The sequence below is a fragment of the Protobothrops mucrosquamatus genome, unplaced genomic scaffold, assembly GCF_001527695.2.
Source record: "Protobothrops mucrosquamatus isolate PMUCROS unplaced genomic scaffold, P.Mucros_1.0 scaffold1157, whole genome shotgun sequence".
In the NCBI taxonomy this organism is placed as follows: domain Eukaryota; kingdom Metazoa; phylum Chordata; class Lepidosauria; order Squamata; family Viperidae; genus Protobothrops; species Protobothrops mucrosquamatus.
Genome location: NW_015387372.1, coordinates 132,150 through 144,164, shown reverse-complemented (window position 1 = coordinate 144,164; position 12,015 = coordinate 132,150). Strand labels below are relative to the sequence as shown.

The 12,015-nt window shown below is 57.6% G+C and overlaps 1 protein-coding gene across 2 annotated transcripts; it reads left to right on the top strand.

Moving 5' to 3' along the window:
• The first annotated feature begins 6,187 nt into the window (after positions 1 to 6,187).
• On the top strand, positions 6,188 to 11,804 carry RTN2 (reticulon 2). Of its 2 annotated transcripts, XM_015820674.1 has the most exons (7): positions 6,188 to 6,268; positions 8,199 to 8,406; positions 8,800 to 8,938; positions 9,471 to 9,540; positions 9,626 to 9,672; positions 10,646 to 10,704; positions 11,581 to 11,804. In XM_015820674.1, exons 1-7 carry the CDS (start codon positions 6,256 to 6,258, stop codon positions 11,621 to 11,623), a joined length of 579 nt encoding a protein of 192 aa, XP_015676160.1. In that variant the 5' UTR covers positions 6,188 to 6,255; the 3' UTR covers positions 11,624 to 11,804. The 2 variants fall into 2 exon arrangements, with proteins under 2 accessions (XP_015676160.1, XP_015676161.1); XM_015820675.1 differs by lacking the exon at positions 11,581 to 11,804 and having other exon boundaries at positions 10,646 to 10,708.
• Positions 11,805 to 12,015: the final 211 nt, after the last annotated feature.

Genomic DNA, 12,015 nt, shown 5'->3' with positions numbered 1-12,015 from the left:
CCCGCAGCCTCGCCCGCCTCCCCGCCGCGCCGCCTCGCCTTTGTTCCCGCCGCCGCCGCCGCCGCCTCGCCCGCCGTGCGGCCGGCCTCCCGGGACCCTCGCCGCCCGGCACGCGGGGCCTGTCCCGCTGGCTCCCCGGGCCGGATGGGGCTGCCGGGGAGATGAGCGGCGGGCGGCGGCGGCGGGCGGCGGCGCGGTCGGAGCTCACCGCCGCGGCGCTCCGCATGGCCCTCGGGGCGGCCGGCTGCCGGGGCGATGGGGCAGGTCCTGGGATTCGCCCACTGCAGTAGGTGTTGCCCGGGCCGGGTCCCCCTCCCCGCCCCCCCTCGCGGAAGCGCCCCCTCCCCTCCGGGCTGATACAACCCGAGGCCCCCCGGTAGGCCCGTCCGGCGCCCCCCGCCCAACGGCGCCTTCGCCCTCGGGCCCAGCGGCCGCGGGTTTCCCTTTGCAACCTGGCGCCCCGTGCACCGCCCTGCGCCACCACCCCCCGGCTGTGGATGCTGGGATGCCGTCCGGCGCAGCTGCCAGGCTCTGGGTGGGACCGGCGGTCGTTTTCCGCCTCGGCCGGAGCGCTGCGATCTGGGGGCTTTAAGGGGGCCTCCGTGACCTGTGTTTCGCGAGTGGCCTGATGGGGAAGGGAGCGGGCTGGACGGACTCATTGAGTGGCTGGGGGGAAAATGGCCGGATGGGCCGCTGGATGAGCAGCGCGGGCGAAGGGGAGGCAGGAAGGCTGGCGCCAGGGGGGGTTCTGCCCCGTCTGTCTGCAGGGAAGGGGGCGAGGTGCAGCTCTTTTAGGGGAGGCTGTAGTGGACTTGCACTCGGGGCAACCTTGCCTCTCTTGTGGCTGGGGGGGCTATTTGGTATGGATCCTCCGCCCCCACCTGCCTCTGTGCGGATCTCTCTTGCCATGTGGGCAGTGGGGGGGCCCTTGGAGCCGCCGGGCCCTGGATAGGTTGCCCCTCTTTTGGGCCGCCTCCCCCTTGGACACCGTAGGGACCCCAGAGGTCAGTCCCTGTTTTGCACACTGACAGCCCTTTTCACAAGGCGCAAAGCCAGGATGGAGTAGGTAACATCCACAAACAGCAGCACCCAAATATGCAGATGGCCTTGTCCATCTTATGGTCCAGAAATGTTGCGCTGCGACGCTCAAATCTCCTGCCCAGAGTAGGTGCAAAGGATGGCCGCAGGTGGACGGGTACCCCAGTGATGTCCAAAGGGCCATCCCAGACCCTGGGCCTCTGTGAAAGCTAAGTAAGCTTGTTTCTCCCCCCCCCCCCACTTTGCCAGCTTTTGACTGTTGGTCAGCCATTCCCTGATCTTTCTTCTGCTAGCAGGGATGGAAGGAGAAGGAACGCCCCCCCCCCCTCAGACTGGTAGGTCCCACATCGACAACTCCTCCGTAGTTCACAACAACAACAACACAGAATCGTGTCGGTCCTCTGCGTTGACTGGGTTGGACCGTACGTCGTTAGTTCGGGACTTAACACTTTACCATAAACGTTCTGAATACTGGGTCTGTCCGACAACTACATGGTCTTAATGCCACTTCCGGACCCTGCTTCTCTGGTCTCTTAGAAGGCCAAGGCTGGCCGAGCGCCAGGCTATGCCCTGATCTTGCAGAAGACCCAGTTCGGTCTAGTGAGGGAAGGCACCAAGCTAGAAGCTGGGAGTTCTAGTCCCACCTTAGGTATGACAGCCGTCTGGGGGGAACTTGGGCCGGACACTCTCAGCCCAGCTCACCCCCCAGGGCTGCTGTTGTGGGGAAAACAGGAGGAGGAACTAGCATTAGATACATTCACCGCCTTGCTCATAAAAATAACAAAGGCGGGATATAAAATAAATACTTGGCTGCGTGTCCAGAAACGGCTCCTTTTCTTCCCTGTCTGCAGAAGAGTCTCCTTCCACTGCCTCTACCACGCCTGATTCTACAGATGGTGAGTATGCGAAGTGCAACCCTGCAGGCTGTGGCTGCCCAAATCCGGCCCTGGCGTTTGTGGCCATGTCACCCGGTGTGGGGAGCAGGTAGCACCCCAGGTAGCACTGGGGCGGAAGCCCCACCTGAGCGGGCTGCTCTTTGGCCTGCGGGGCCTGTGGCTGGATTTGCAGGCCCAGCGCGATTCCTCTGATCCAGCGAAGGGACCGGGCAGCCTTCCCAGAGGCCTCCCCTACTGCAAAAGGGGTCCTTTCCTCCCGCAGGAGCCAACGAGGAGTCCGACTTCCCTGAACTGCAGACGGCGCGGGAGTTTTCAGAGGAGGAGGAGGAGGAGGAGGGCTCTGTGGAATGGGGGACCCCCCGGGAGCTGACTTTCTCCTACATCACCATTGCCACCCCCTCCGGCAGCAGCCCCAGTGCAGCAGAGCATCGGGGCAGGCGTGACTCCCAGACCCGCCGGACAAGGGCTCTGCTGCCCCGCACGGAGACTTGTGAAACTTTTGTGCCCGCCCTGGGGGACAGTTTGGAGAACATTCCCAGCCTCTGCCCATCTCCGGAGGCGGAGGGAGCCCTGCCTTCAGGCGGTGGCCCAGGACCGGATGACTTTCCGTTGGACTGGGTTTCCCGGGTGGGCCCTGGCAGGGACCTGGACGCAGCCGGAGAGGAGGAACAGGCATCTCCGTGCCCCACGCCCCCATCGCCAGCGGTGGAGACGGCAGGAGGGAGCAGCACGGCTTGCTCAGGAACAGGTAGGGAAGGAGCGTCTCTGAAGGGCAGCGGAGGCTGAATTCTGCCCTGGCCAGCCATGCTGGGTTTTGCAGGAAAAAGGGCCACGTTGGAGAGCCCAGAAGAAGAAAAGACACGGGTCCCTGGTGCCCTCTGAGCCTGGTTGTCTTCTGCAGGCGTTTTGTCAGTGCTAGAAGGCAGTGGGGTTTGGGAAGTGGGAGGAAGAGGAAGAGGAAGAGGAGGGCAACTGTGGAGTCCTTAATGCCATCTGAGCTTGGTTTGTCTTCTTGCAGATGTTTCATGACCCAACCAGGGTTGGCTTCTAGCATTGGAGACGTCACCCAGCCGGGCCATGAAACCTCTTCAAGAAAACAGCCCGAGAGCACCAAGGACCCACAATTCAACCCTGGGAGACAGGAAGTGGGGCTGGCCCATTCCTGTCTCTAGTGGTTTGCCAAAGAGGGGAGAGATTTTCTAAAGGGTGGAATCTGGGTGGGATTTCTTCAGCCAAAGCATCATGGTGGGATTCAGAGTCCTATCCATCCGTGGCAATATTTGATCATTTGGGACGCCCAGCTTTGTTTCTTAAGGGAAAATCAGTCAAAAACTGTTCAGCGTGTGGAGAGTTGACCTGTTTATTTTTTTCAACATGAAAAGCAAAACATGCTTTCAGACTGAGGCGAAGAGGGCCCTGTCGGACCTTTCCCGCTCTTTACTCCGATGAATTTAAGGGGAAGGGCTGGCACAGTTTATCCCCCATCAGACGGCTCCACCGCTCTTGCCAGGCTGCCCACCAGCTGCCTTAGGGGCCCAATTCACATCTGTAGGCTGAGCGAAGCGAGAGGTCAACCTTCAAAGTGCAGATGTTGGAAATCCAGAGCAGCGGATCCTGACCTATGCGCCACAGAAACGCTAAGGGATTTCTGAATTTGAAAAATAGCCAACTCCTTGCGAAGTGGTGCTGAGGGCAGCTTTCCTGAGAGCGAGGCCAAAGTGCCGCCTGGGGGGAGACCAGGAAAGGCAGCCGGACTGGGAAGGGCCAGTGGGGAAATGGGCCCCATTGCAGATCTCGTTGCCCAGAGCAAAAGGAGGGCCCTGAGACCGTCTTTTCCTGGTTTTGAACCCTGCTCCAGATGACCCCAGGGAGACCCTCTCTCTACCTGCTGCCTTAGCCTCCCACTCCGAAGCAGGCGCCTCCTGCGGTGCTGACACCCCCCAAGACCGAGCACTGACCTCAGCAGAGTTCTGCCAACCACCCCCAGAAGAGGAAGAGGAAGAGGAAGAGGGGCCCGGCCAGGAACCCCATCCTGAGCAGCTCCACGTTGAACCAGAGCAGTCCGAGAACATCTTGAACATCCCAGGTGAGCTGGCTGGCACGAGAAAAGGGGCATTTAGATTGGCCAGGCTAGCAGTTGCCCCCAAAAGACTTTCCATGGTAGCTACAAGGTGCCAAGGAAGTGATAGCCCCCCCCCTTTAGCCATTTGTACTAGCATCTAACTCAGGGCCAGGTGTGCGATCGGGGGCTTCGCCTTGTTGCAGTGCTGACCCCCACCTGGATGTTTGGGGCGTACCAGTCGCTCTGCTCATTCAGAGGCTCTGGAGCTGGGTTGGCACCGGCATTCATCGGGGGCAGGAGTGAGGGGAACACACACCCACCCAGGCTTCTGGGCTTTGCTTGGGGTCTGCCCAGCTGCCCCCTCTCCAGCAGGCATGTCAGATTGCAATGCCAGCATGTTGGCAGAGGGTGATGGGAGAAGTAGTCAAGCTCCTCTAGCAGGGCCAGGATGGGAAAGGCAGGTCACTTGATTAGGCTGCCCAGCATTGAGGAAGAGGCGTTGTGAGGAAGAGGGTTTGTGAGGAAGAGGCATTGTGCGTCTCTTCTGCTTCCCCACCCGCCTGGAGTTTCCAGAGGTTCCACCTGGGCCTTTTGCAGAGCTACGTAGAAGTCTGCCATTGGCATGCAGATAGTCCTCGACTTACAACCTTTCATTTACTGCCCATTTGAAGCTACAACATCACTGAGAAAAGTGACCGTTTTTCACGCTTTGGACCGCTGCAGCATCCCCACAGTCACGTGCTCGAAATTTGGACCCAACTGGTTCACATGACGGTTGCAGAGCCAGGTGGTCCCCTTTTCCTGGCCGCAGTTGTCCCCCTGAAGCCCTGCGGGGGAGGGGCGGCCTGGGCTGCCCTCCCGCCTTTGCTGGCCCTGGTAGGACTGTTTCTCCCAGGAAAGGCCCTTATTCAGGCCCCTGGCACGGAGCCCGGACCGGGATGGCAGCCGCATCAAGTCAAGGCGTATAAATAGCCCCAGAGCTGAGCCAAGCAGAATTGGAGCCCTTGAGCCTTCCGCCGCTCTGCCCTGCCTCCCCGAGCAAGGACGAGGAGTCTGGGCCCGGCCCAGGCTCAAGAGCCCCCCCCCCTCGCCGCCCCCCAGCACCAGGCCCCTCTCGGTCTGGCAGAAGAGGCTCCGTGGCTGACAATGCAGGATTTCAAAAAAAGAAACGCACCTCTCTCTTGCTAGCGCTGCTGTTTTAATACACACTTAGCTACCGCTCTGAATTGCAATGCTGGCCACACTGGCTGGGCATGATTGTAGCTGTAGTCCAAGGCTTCCTGTTGGCTTTGCTTCAAGCACACGAATTTGTGGCCTTCCGTGGGGCCTGCTGAGTTGCTGCGGCCAGGCGCTTCTCTTCCGGTGAGGCCTCCTGGGAGTTGAGGTCCACAAGCCGTAAAGTTGCCAAGCTTGGAGACCCCTGAGTTAAAGCATGCGTCCCCATCCCCACCGTCAGAGCTGTCCTTCTCCCAAAGAAGGGGAGGGGTGGCAATGAGGACCCCCGCCTCTCAAATTAGGGTCAAGGGGCTGCTGAAAAGCACCTTCCGGCTCGTTCCTGAGATGGTGAGTCCGCAAAGACCATCTCCCTAGCATCTGAAAAAGAGCGGCCTTTTGTTTTCCAAGCTTCAAGTCCTCAAGGCCGTGCTTCATGCATAACAGCACCCAAACTCAGAACACCGGAGACAATGAAAGACATGCTCTCATACCTCGTCATACATGGAAATAGCCGCTCTGGAAAACAGTCGTTGAGGCAGCCTTGCAAGCTGGAATGTGGGCACCAAGGCCAAGCCCCCAATCGCACGCCTGGCCCAAGTTAGTTGCTAGTGCAAATGGTTGGGGGGGGGGCTCACTTCCTGTGCTCCCAGGCTCTTGCTGTGCCGGGTCAGCCGGAATCGGTCACTTTGAGCCCCTCAACCCCAGCGTGCCCGGCCCCTTGTTGCTCACCTTCCTGCTTCTTTGGGGGGGATCCTGCACCCCATCTCGAAGCTGCTGGCTCCCCAGCCTGCTGAGGGTGGGCAGCCCCTCCCTTTAAGGCTGGAGCCTGCAGAGCTGCCTCCCTCCAGCAGGACCAGGCGAAGCAGGCAGGGGCTCCGGAGGGGAGGAGGCAGCTGGGATTCGTCGGCTAAAAATAGCAACCCCCACCTGCGCTTCCTCAGCCCCCTCCCCTAAGCAGCCCCCCCTTCCAGCCCAGAACTGGTGCTCAGGGAGGTTTCCACAGAGCCGCGAGGAGCCTCAGAACTGCAAGAAAAGGGGATTGCCATGGCGAGCACAGGTGGGTCCCCCCCCCCCCCGGTTAGGATTATGCCCTCCGAGTATTGCCAGGCAGGGGAATCGGGGTGGGGGGAGGATCCTGGTTGAGCCACGAGGCCAGCTTGTTGGGGGGGGGGACTTTAACTGAGTGGGGACCCTGTCTGAAGGGAGGGAGCCTTTGGGGGAAGAGAAGTGAGGGGCACCATGTAAATTGGGGAGCAGGAAATAAGTCTTGTAGGATACAGATGCCAGGAGCCCCCAAACTGCCACGTTGGGCCTGCTTCAGACCGTCAGCCCTCCCCCAGGACCGTCCGTGCCTCCCCAGATTCCTTAAGCGACTGGACTGCATCTGGGCCTGTCAGTTAAGAGGGGGGAGAGTCTGGGACAGCTGCCAAGGCCCTGGGCGTCTCGCCCTCCCCGCCTCCTCCCCCCCGATGGGTGGGGTTCCTTCACGCCATCTTTGCAGAGCAGGAAAGTCTGGGACCAGCTTCGGAGCGATGGCGGCTTCTCTCGGGGGGGGGGGAAGAGAGAGAGAGAAAGTGGAAATGCCAGCCAAACGCCTGTCTCCCACTTCTCGCCCGCCCTGGGCTGCATCTGCAAGTGGTCGCATCCAGGGTGGAAGCCCCCAGTAAGGAAAAGTCGGCCAGGGTGTCTCAACCCATGCAGAGTGCTTGCCATGGGCAGCCACGCCTGGCAGGGGGCAGAGGCTGTGGGGCGAGGGGTCGTCGGCATCTCCTTTTTAGGAACATGGTGGAGAGGGGGGGACGGGAGGGGCCTCCAAGCTGTCTTTTTGCAGCCCCGGAGCTGCACCGGTGTGGGTCGGGGAGATGCTGCTGGGGGTTGGGATTGCCCCCTCCGGCCTCCTGGAATGGGAAGCGGGTAGCCCGACCAGGCTGGTGGTTAAACTGGCATCCTCCAGGGGAGCCCCGTGCCTTTGACCACAAGAGGCCAGATGTTTAAAGGACAGGAAGCCCAACCAGAAACAGCAGCCTCGTCCTGTTTAATCAGGGCCCCTCAGCTCTTGTTTTTAGGATGGAGCAAATTTTGCTTAATGTTAAACATGGGAGGGGCGGGGGGGGGCAACCTGCATAGGTTTCTTATTCAGAAACTCCCCCCCTCCCCATTTCCAGGACACACGCAGTTCGGGGCCCAGACTGACCTTTTCTTCATTTCTTGTCTGAAACCAAACTTTGTGTCTGGCGGGTGTGACATCGCAAAACCTCCATCTGGGTTTAAGGCTTGGAGGAAGGAAGAAGCTGGGCGGGGGAAGTCTAGGAAAAAAAGTCCCAGAGCCTCACGCAGGGACAAGAGGAGCAGGAGGATTTCACAAGTCCAAATGTCTCCTGGTTCTGGTGGATCTAAATTCAGTTCTGTGGGGCTCGAGGTGGGGTCTGTACATTAATTGGGGGGGGGAGAAGAAATTGGTGTGGCAGACTTGCTGCTGTGCCAAGTCTGAGGTTGTAGATCCTAGTGGCATCAGCTCTTGAGTCATTGTGCATTGTTCATGAGGACTAGCAGCATGGACGTTTTGTTCGCTCTCCCTTGAAAGCAAATCATTATTTTATTATTTCTTAAACGCAAATGCCGCCCACCTTACTATCAAGCGACTCCGCTGCACTTTCCCAGGGCTGGCAGCTTCTGATTGCTGGCCGCAACTCAGTTGTGCTTTGTCCTGACAGAACAATTAACCAGTGGAACGACTTGCCTCCAGAAGTTGTGGGTGCTCTGGAGGTTTGTAAGAAGAGATTGGACAGCCATTTGTCCCGAATGGTATAGGATAAGGGTGTCCGACTTGGAAACTTTAAGACTTGGGGACTTCGACTTCCAGAATTCCCTAACCAGCATAGCTGTTCCCAGCTTGGACACCCCTGCTCTAGGGTCCTGCTTGAGCAGGGGGTTGGACTAGAAGGCCTCCAAGGTCCCTTCCAACTCTTATTCTGCTTCCCCTGCAGTGGCCGACTTGGTGTACTGGCGGGACACCCGCACATCGGCCTTGGCATTCACGGCGCTGATGGTGGCCCTGCTCTGCCTGATGCACTTCAGCATCATCAGCGTGGCCTCCTACCTCTCCCTGGCCGCGCTCGGCATCACCGTCTCACTCAGAGGATACAGCAAGGTGCTGCAGCTGGTCCGCCGGGGAGACGGGCACAACCCCTTCCAGTGAGTAGGCCGGGCTCCTTGGGAGCTTTGGGGGATGGCTGGGGCACCGAGGGAAGAGTCTGCCAGTGGGGTGTCTTCATGCTTAGGTCTTGTGGCCTGGCTGACCTCTGGGGGTTCCTGCTGGAGGGGCACAACAAGACAGCCCCCCTGACACCAGGATGCTGCCCTCTCCTGGTTTCAATTGGGTGAACGTGGGCCCCTTGCCCTCCCCTGCAGTGGGGCTGCTGTTGTAATCCCAGACAATCCAGCCAAGGGGTTGGTCTCCCCGGATCTTGGGCTGCCAGGGACCCCAGTCTGGAGGGGGAAGGCGAGACAGGCAGGCATGGGTTTGGCTGAGTGATCTTCCTTCCTCCCCTCCCCTCCCCTCCCTTTCCCCTCCTACCTGCCTGCCAGGGCCCAGCTGGATGCAGATTTCGGGCTGTCCAAAGAACAGCTGGAGCGGCTGACCGAGCGGGTGGTGCATCACGTCACCTGGGGCACAAAGAATCTGCAGCGCCTTTTCTTGGTGGATGACATGGTGGAGTCCCTCAAGGTGAGCCCCAGGCAACTAAGGAACCCCTTTCCAGCTGAGCATTGCGACAAGCAACACCCCCCCCCAGCCACCCCCCAGCCTCTGCCAGAACTTTGCAGGCCACGAGGATGTCATCTTGAGGGTTCAGGCCCAATTGGTCCAAGGACCCCATGTCCAGCTAGATCGCACAGAATGGTTCCTCCATTAAAATCGACTTGCAACAGATTGCAATAAATCAGCATTTTTCAATCTTGGCCACCTCAAGACTTGTGGAGTTGAAGTCTTCACATCTTGAAGATGCAATAAACAGCCACAGAGATGCAGGCAAAATTCATCCCTTCTATCACATGGACTTTGTTGGGCCCGGAGTCAGGAAGGACGTGCCAAAAACCGGGCTGTGCCATGTGCCTCACTCTGGCCCAGCTTGCTTCCTCCTGACAGGGTGGGCACAGGCTGGGCACCTAACTTTCCAGAGCCCTGGCAGGATGGGACCCTCTGCCTTTCCTTCCTGGGGTCTCAGCCGGTTCTGACTTTCAGTGTTCTTTTTTTCCAGTTTGCGTTCTTGTTCTACGTCCTCACCTACGTGGGAGCCGTTTTCAATGGTCTGACGTTGCTTATACTGGGTAAGGGGGGAGTCTGGGAGGAGAGGGCCTTCCCGGGTGGGGCCCTGCAGGAATAAGAGACTGACCCTCTCCTTGTCTCCCACAGGTGTGATAAGTGCATTTACCTTCCCTCTGCTCTACAGGCAGCATCAGGTGAGTAGCTGGCTTTGGGGGGGAGGAGGAGGAGGAGGAGGAAGGTGCTGAAACTCACAATTGGCATTGAAAAAGGACCGGAGCAGAATCCATTCCTGCTGCCCTGCTTGCTTGGCTAAATATTTATCCTTGCTGATTAAGCTATCGGCCGTATAGGACACGACACCTCCTCTTCACGACCTGTTTTCCTTGTTCCCTTCCGGGGGGGGGGGGGCTTCGTGGTATCCGAAGCAGAACATTCAGATTCGGCCACAGTTTTGTTCCATGCACTGTTAACCTTGTGAACTCTCAAGCTTCCTCTTCCCTCTATGTAATCAAGGTGGACAGTGAATAATGTTTATATGTTACTTATATGTAAAGGTGTAGTAAGTCTACACATGTGTTGTTTATAGTATGTTTAAATGGGTGTTATGTATGTGTGCACTTTGAGAGCAAGCAACTAAATTTCATTTTTAATGTGTGCCATTGTGCCCACAGTAAAAAAAATGACAATAAAGGTTATCTATCTATCTATATACAGAATAAAACATGACACAATAGAATCATACCTAAAAGCGGATTAGATAGGTCTTGACGTACAGGCACAAGTTAGCCCAAAATTTCTGTCGCCATGTGAGACATTTGTTAAGTGAGTTTTGCCCCATTTTACGACTTTTCTTGCCAGAGTTGTTAAGTGAATCACTGCAGTTGTTAAGTTAGTCACCCGGCTGTTAAGTGAATCTGGCTTCCCCCACTGACTTTGCTTGTCAGAAGGTCGCAAAAGGGGATCACCTGACCCCAGGGGACGCTGCGACTGTCGTGTGAGTCAGTTGCCAAACGTCTGAATTTTGATCGCGTGACCAGGGGATGCTGCATTGGCCTGACCCCAAGGAGCAGATTTTCAAAAGGAAGAGGAGGGGGCAGAGCAACAGCTGGTTCCATGTTCTTATTTTGGGAGGGGCTCATCCCTGTTTCTCCTCCTCCCTCCGTCCAGGCACAGATCGACCAGTATGTAGGGCTGGTGAGGAACCAGCTGAGTAGCCTCAGAGCAAAGTAAGTTCACAAAATTCCAGCGCATCGAACGGGGCAGGGCGGGTGGGGAACAAGCCATCTGGAGGCCTCCTTGGGCTCCCTGCTTCCTGTATTGCTGACATAATACTTATTTAATTAATGTATATGCTGCCAACTTCACTGTCGAGTGACTCTGGGCTTAATTTTCTTAAATTATTTTTCCCCTTGGATCCAATATGCGAGCCCGCAAAACACTTCTCAGAAGATAGCTATTTCTGCCTTATTTGTTGGGATAAAGGAAACTGGAATGTAAATTTGGAAAGAAAACATTTTAAAAATAGGGGCAATGCACTGGTGGGATTCAAATAGGTGGACAACCGGTTCCCTGTGTGGATGCCGCTTCCGGAAGTCCATTCTGGGCCTGGGGAACAAAAAATTAGCTCCCGGTTCTGCCGAAGTGGTGCGAACTGGCTGAATCCCCCCACTGGGGCAATGGATCCCAAAGGGTCCAAGAAGTATTGATGTGTTGCTCGACCGAACAGGGTGGGCTTGAACTGAAGCTCTTAAGGCTTTTAACAGGCTTTTAAGAAGGGACTGGACAGCCATTTGTCCAGGATGGCATAGGACAGGGGTGTCCAGCCTTGGCAACTTTAAGACTTGCGGATTTCAACCCCCAGAATTCCCCAGTCAGCTGTGCTAGCCAGGGAATTCTGGGAGTTCAAGTCCACAGGTCTTAACGTTTCCAAGTTGGCTACTCCAGGCACGGGGTCTCCTGCTTGAGCAGGGGGTTGGACTAGAAGACCCCCAAGGTCTCTTCCAACCCTGTTAACTGAAGGTAGACTTGGTAAAATGCTTCGGAAAGTGGATTCCTCCTCTGTCTGTCTGTCTGTCTGGCTCAGTTTCTCTTTTTCTCCCCAGGGTGCTGGCCAAATTGCCGACAGCGAAAGCGAAGGCAGAATGAGGGGTCTCGGTGGCGGTTCTCTTCCCTGCGCACACAGATGCAAAGGACAACGCACACCCTCGCTGCTGCTTCTCCTTCCATTCCCCGCCCCAGCCATTGCAGTAGTGACCCTCCCTCTCCCAGCCCCCTTGGCCTGGAGGGGCTGGGCAGTTGCTGGTTTTCCTTCAGCTCCCCCCAGAAATTGGGGGGGGCAAAAGACCTCCGCCCCTTTGCATCTCAGCCCTGCAGTTGCAGCAGCTCAGGGAGAGACACCCCACCCCCCAGGCCTACAGCCAAGGACTTGTCAACCTGGTTCCGAGGGCTAGTATCCCATGCTCCTTTCTCCCTCCATGTCCTGGCGACTTCTTCCTCCTCCTCCTCCTCCTCCTCCTCCTCCTCCTCCTCCTCCTCCT

Coding starts and splice junctions, on each gene's coding strand:
- RTN2 (XM_015820674.1), top strand. Junction 8,407..8,799: donor GACGGGCACAACCCCTTCCA/GTGAGTAGGCCG, acceptor CCTGCCTGCCAG/GGCCCAGCTGGATGCAGATT. Junction 9,541..9,625: donor TCTGACGTTGCTTATACTGG/GTAAGGGGGGAG, acceptor TGTCTCCCACAG/GTGTGATAAGTGCATTTACC.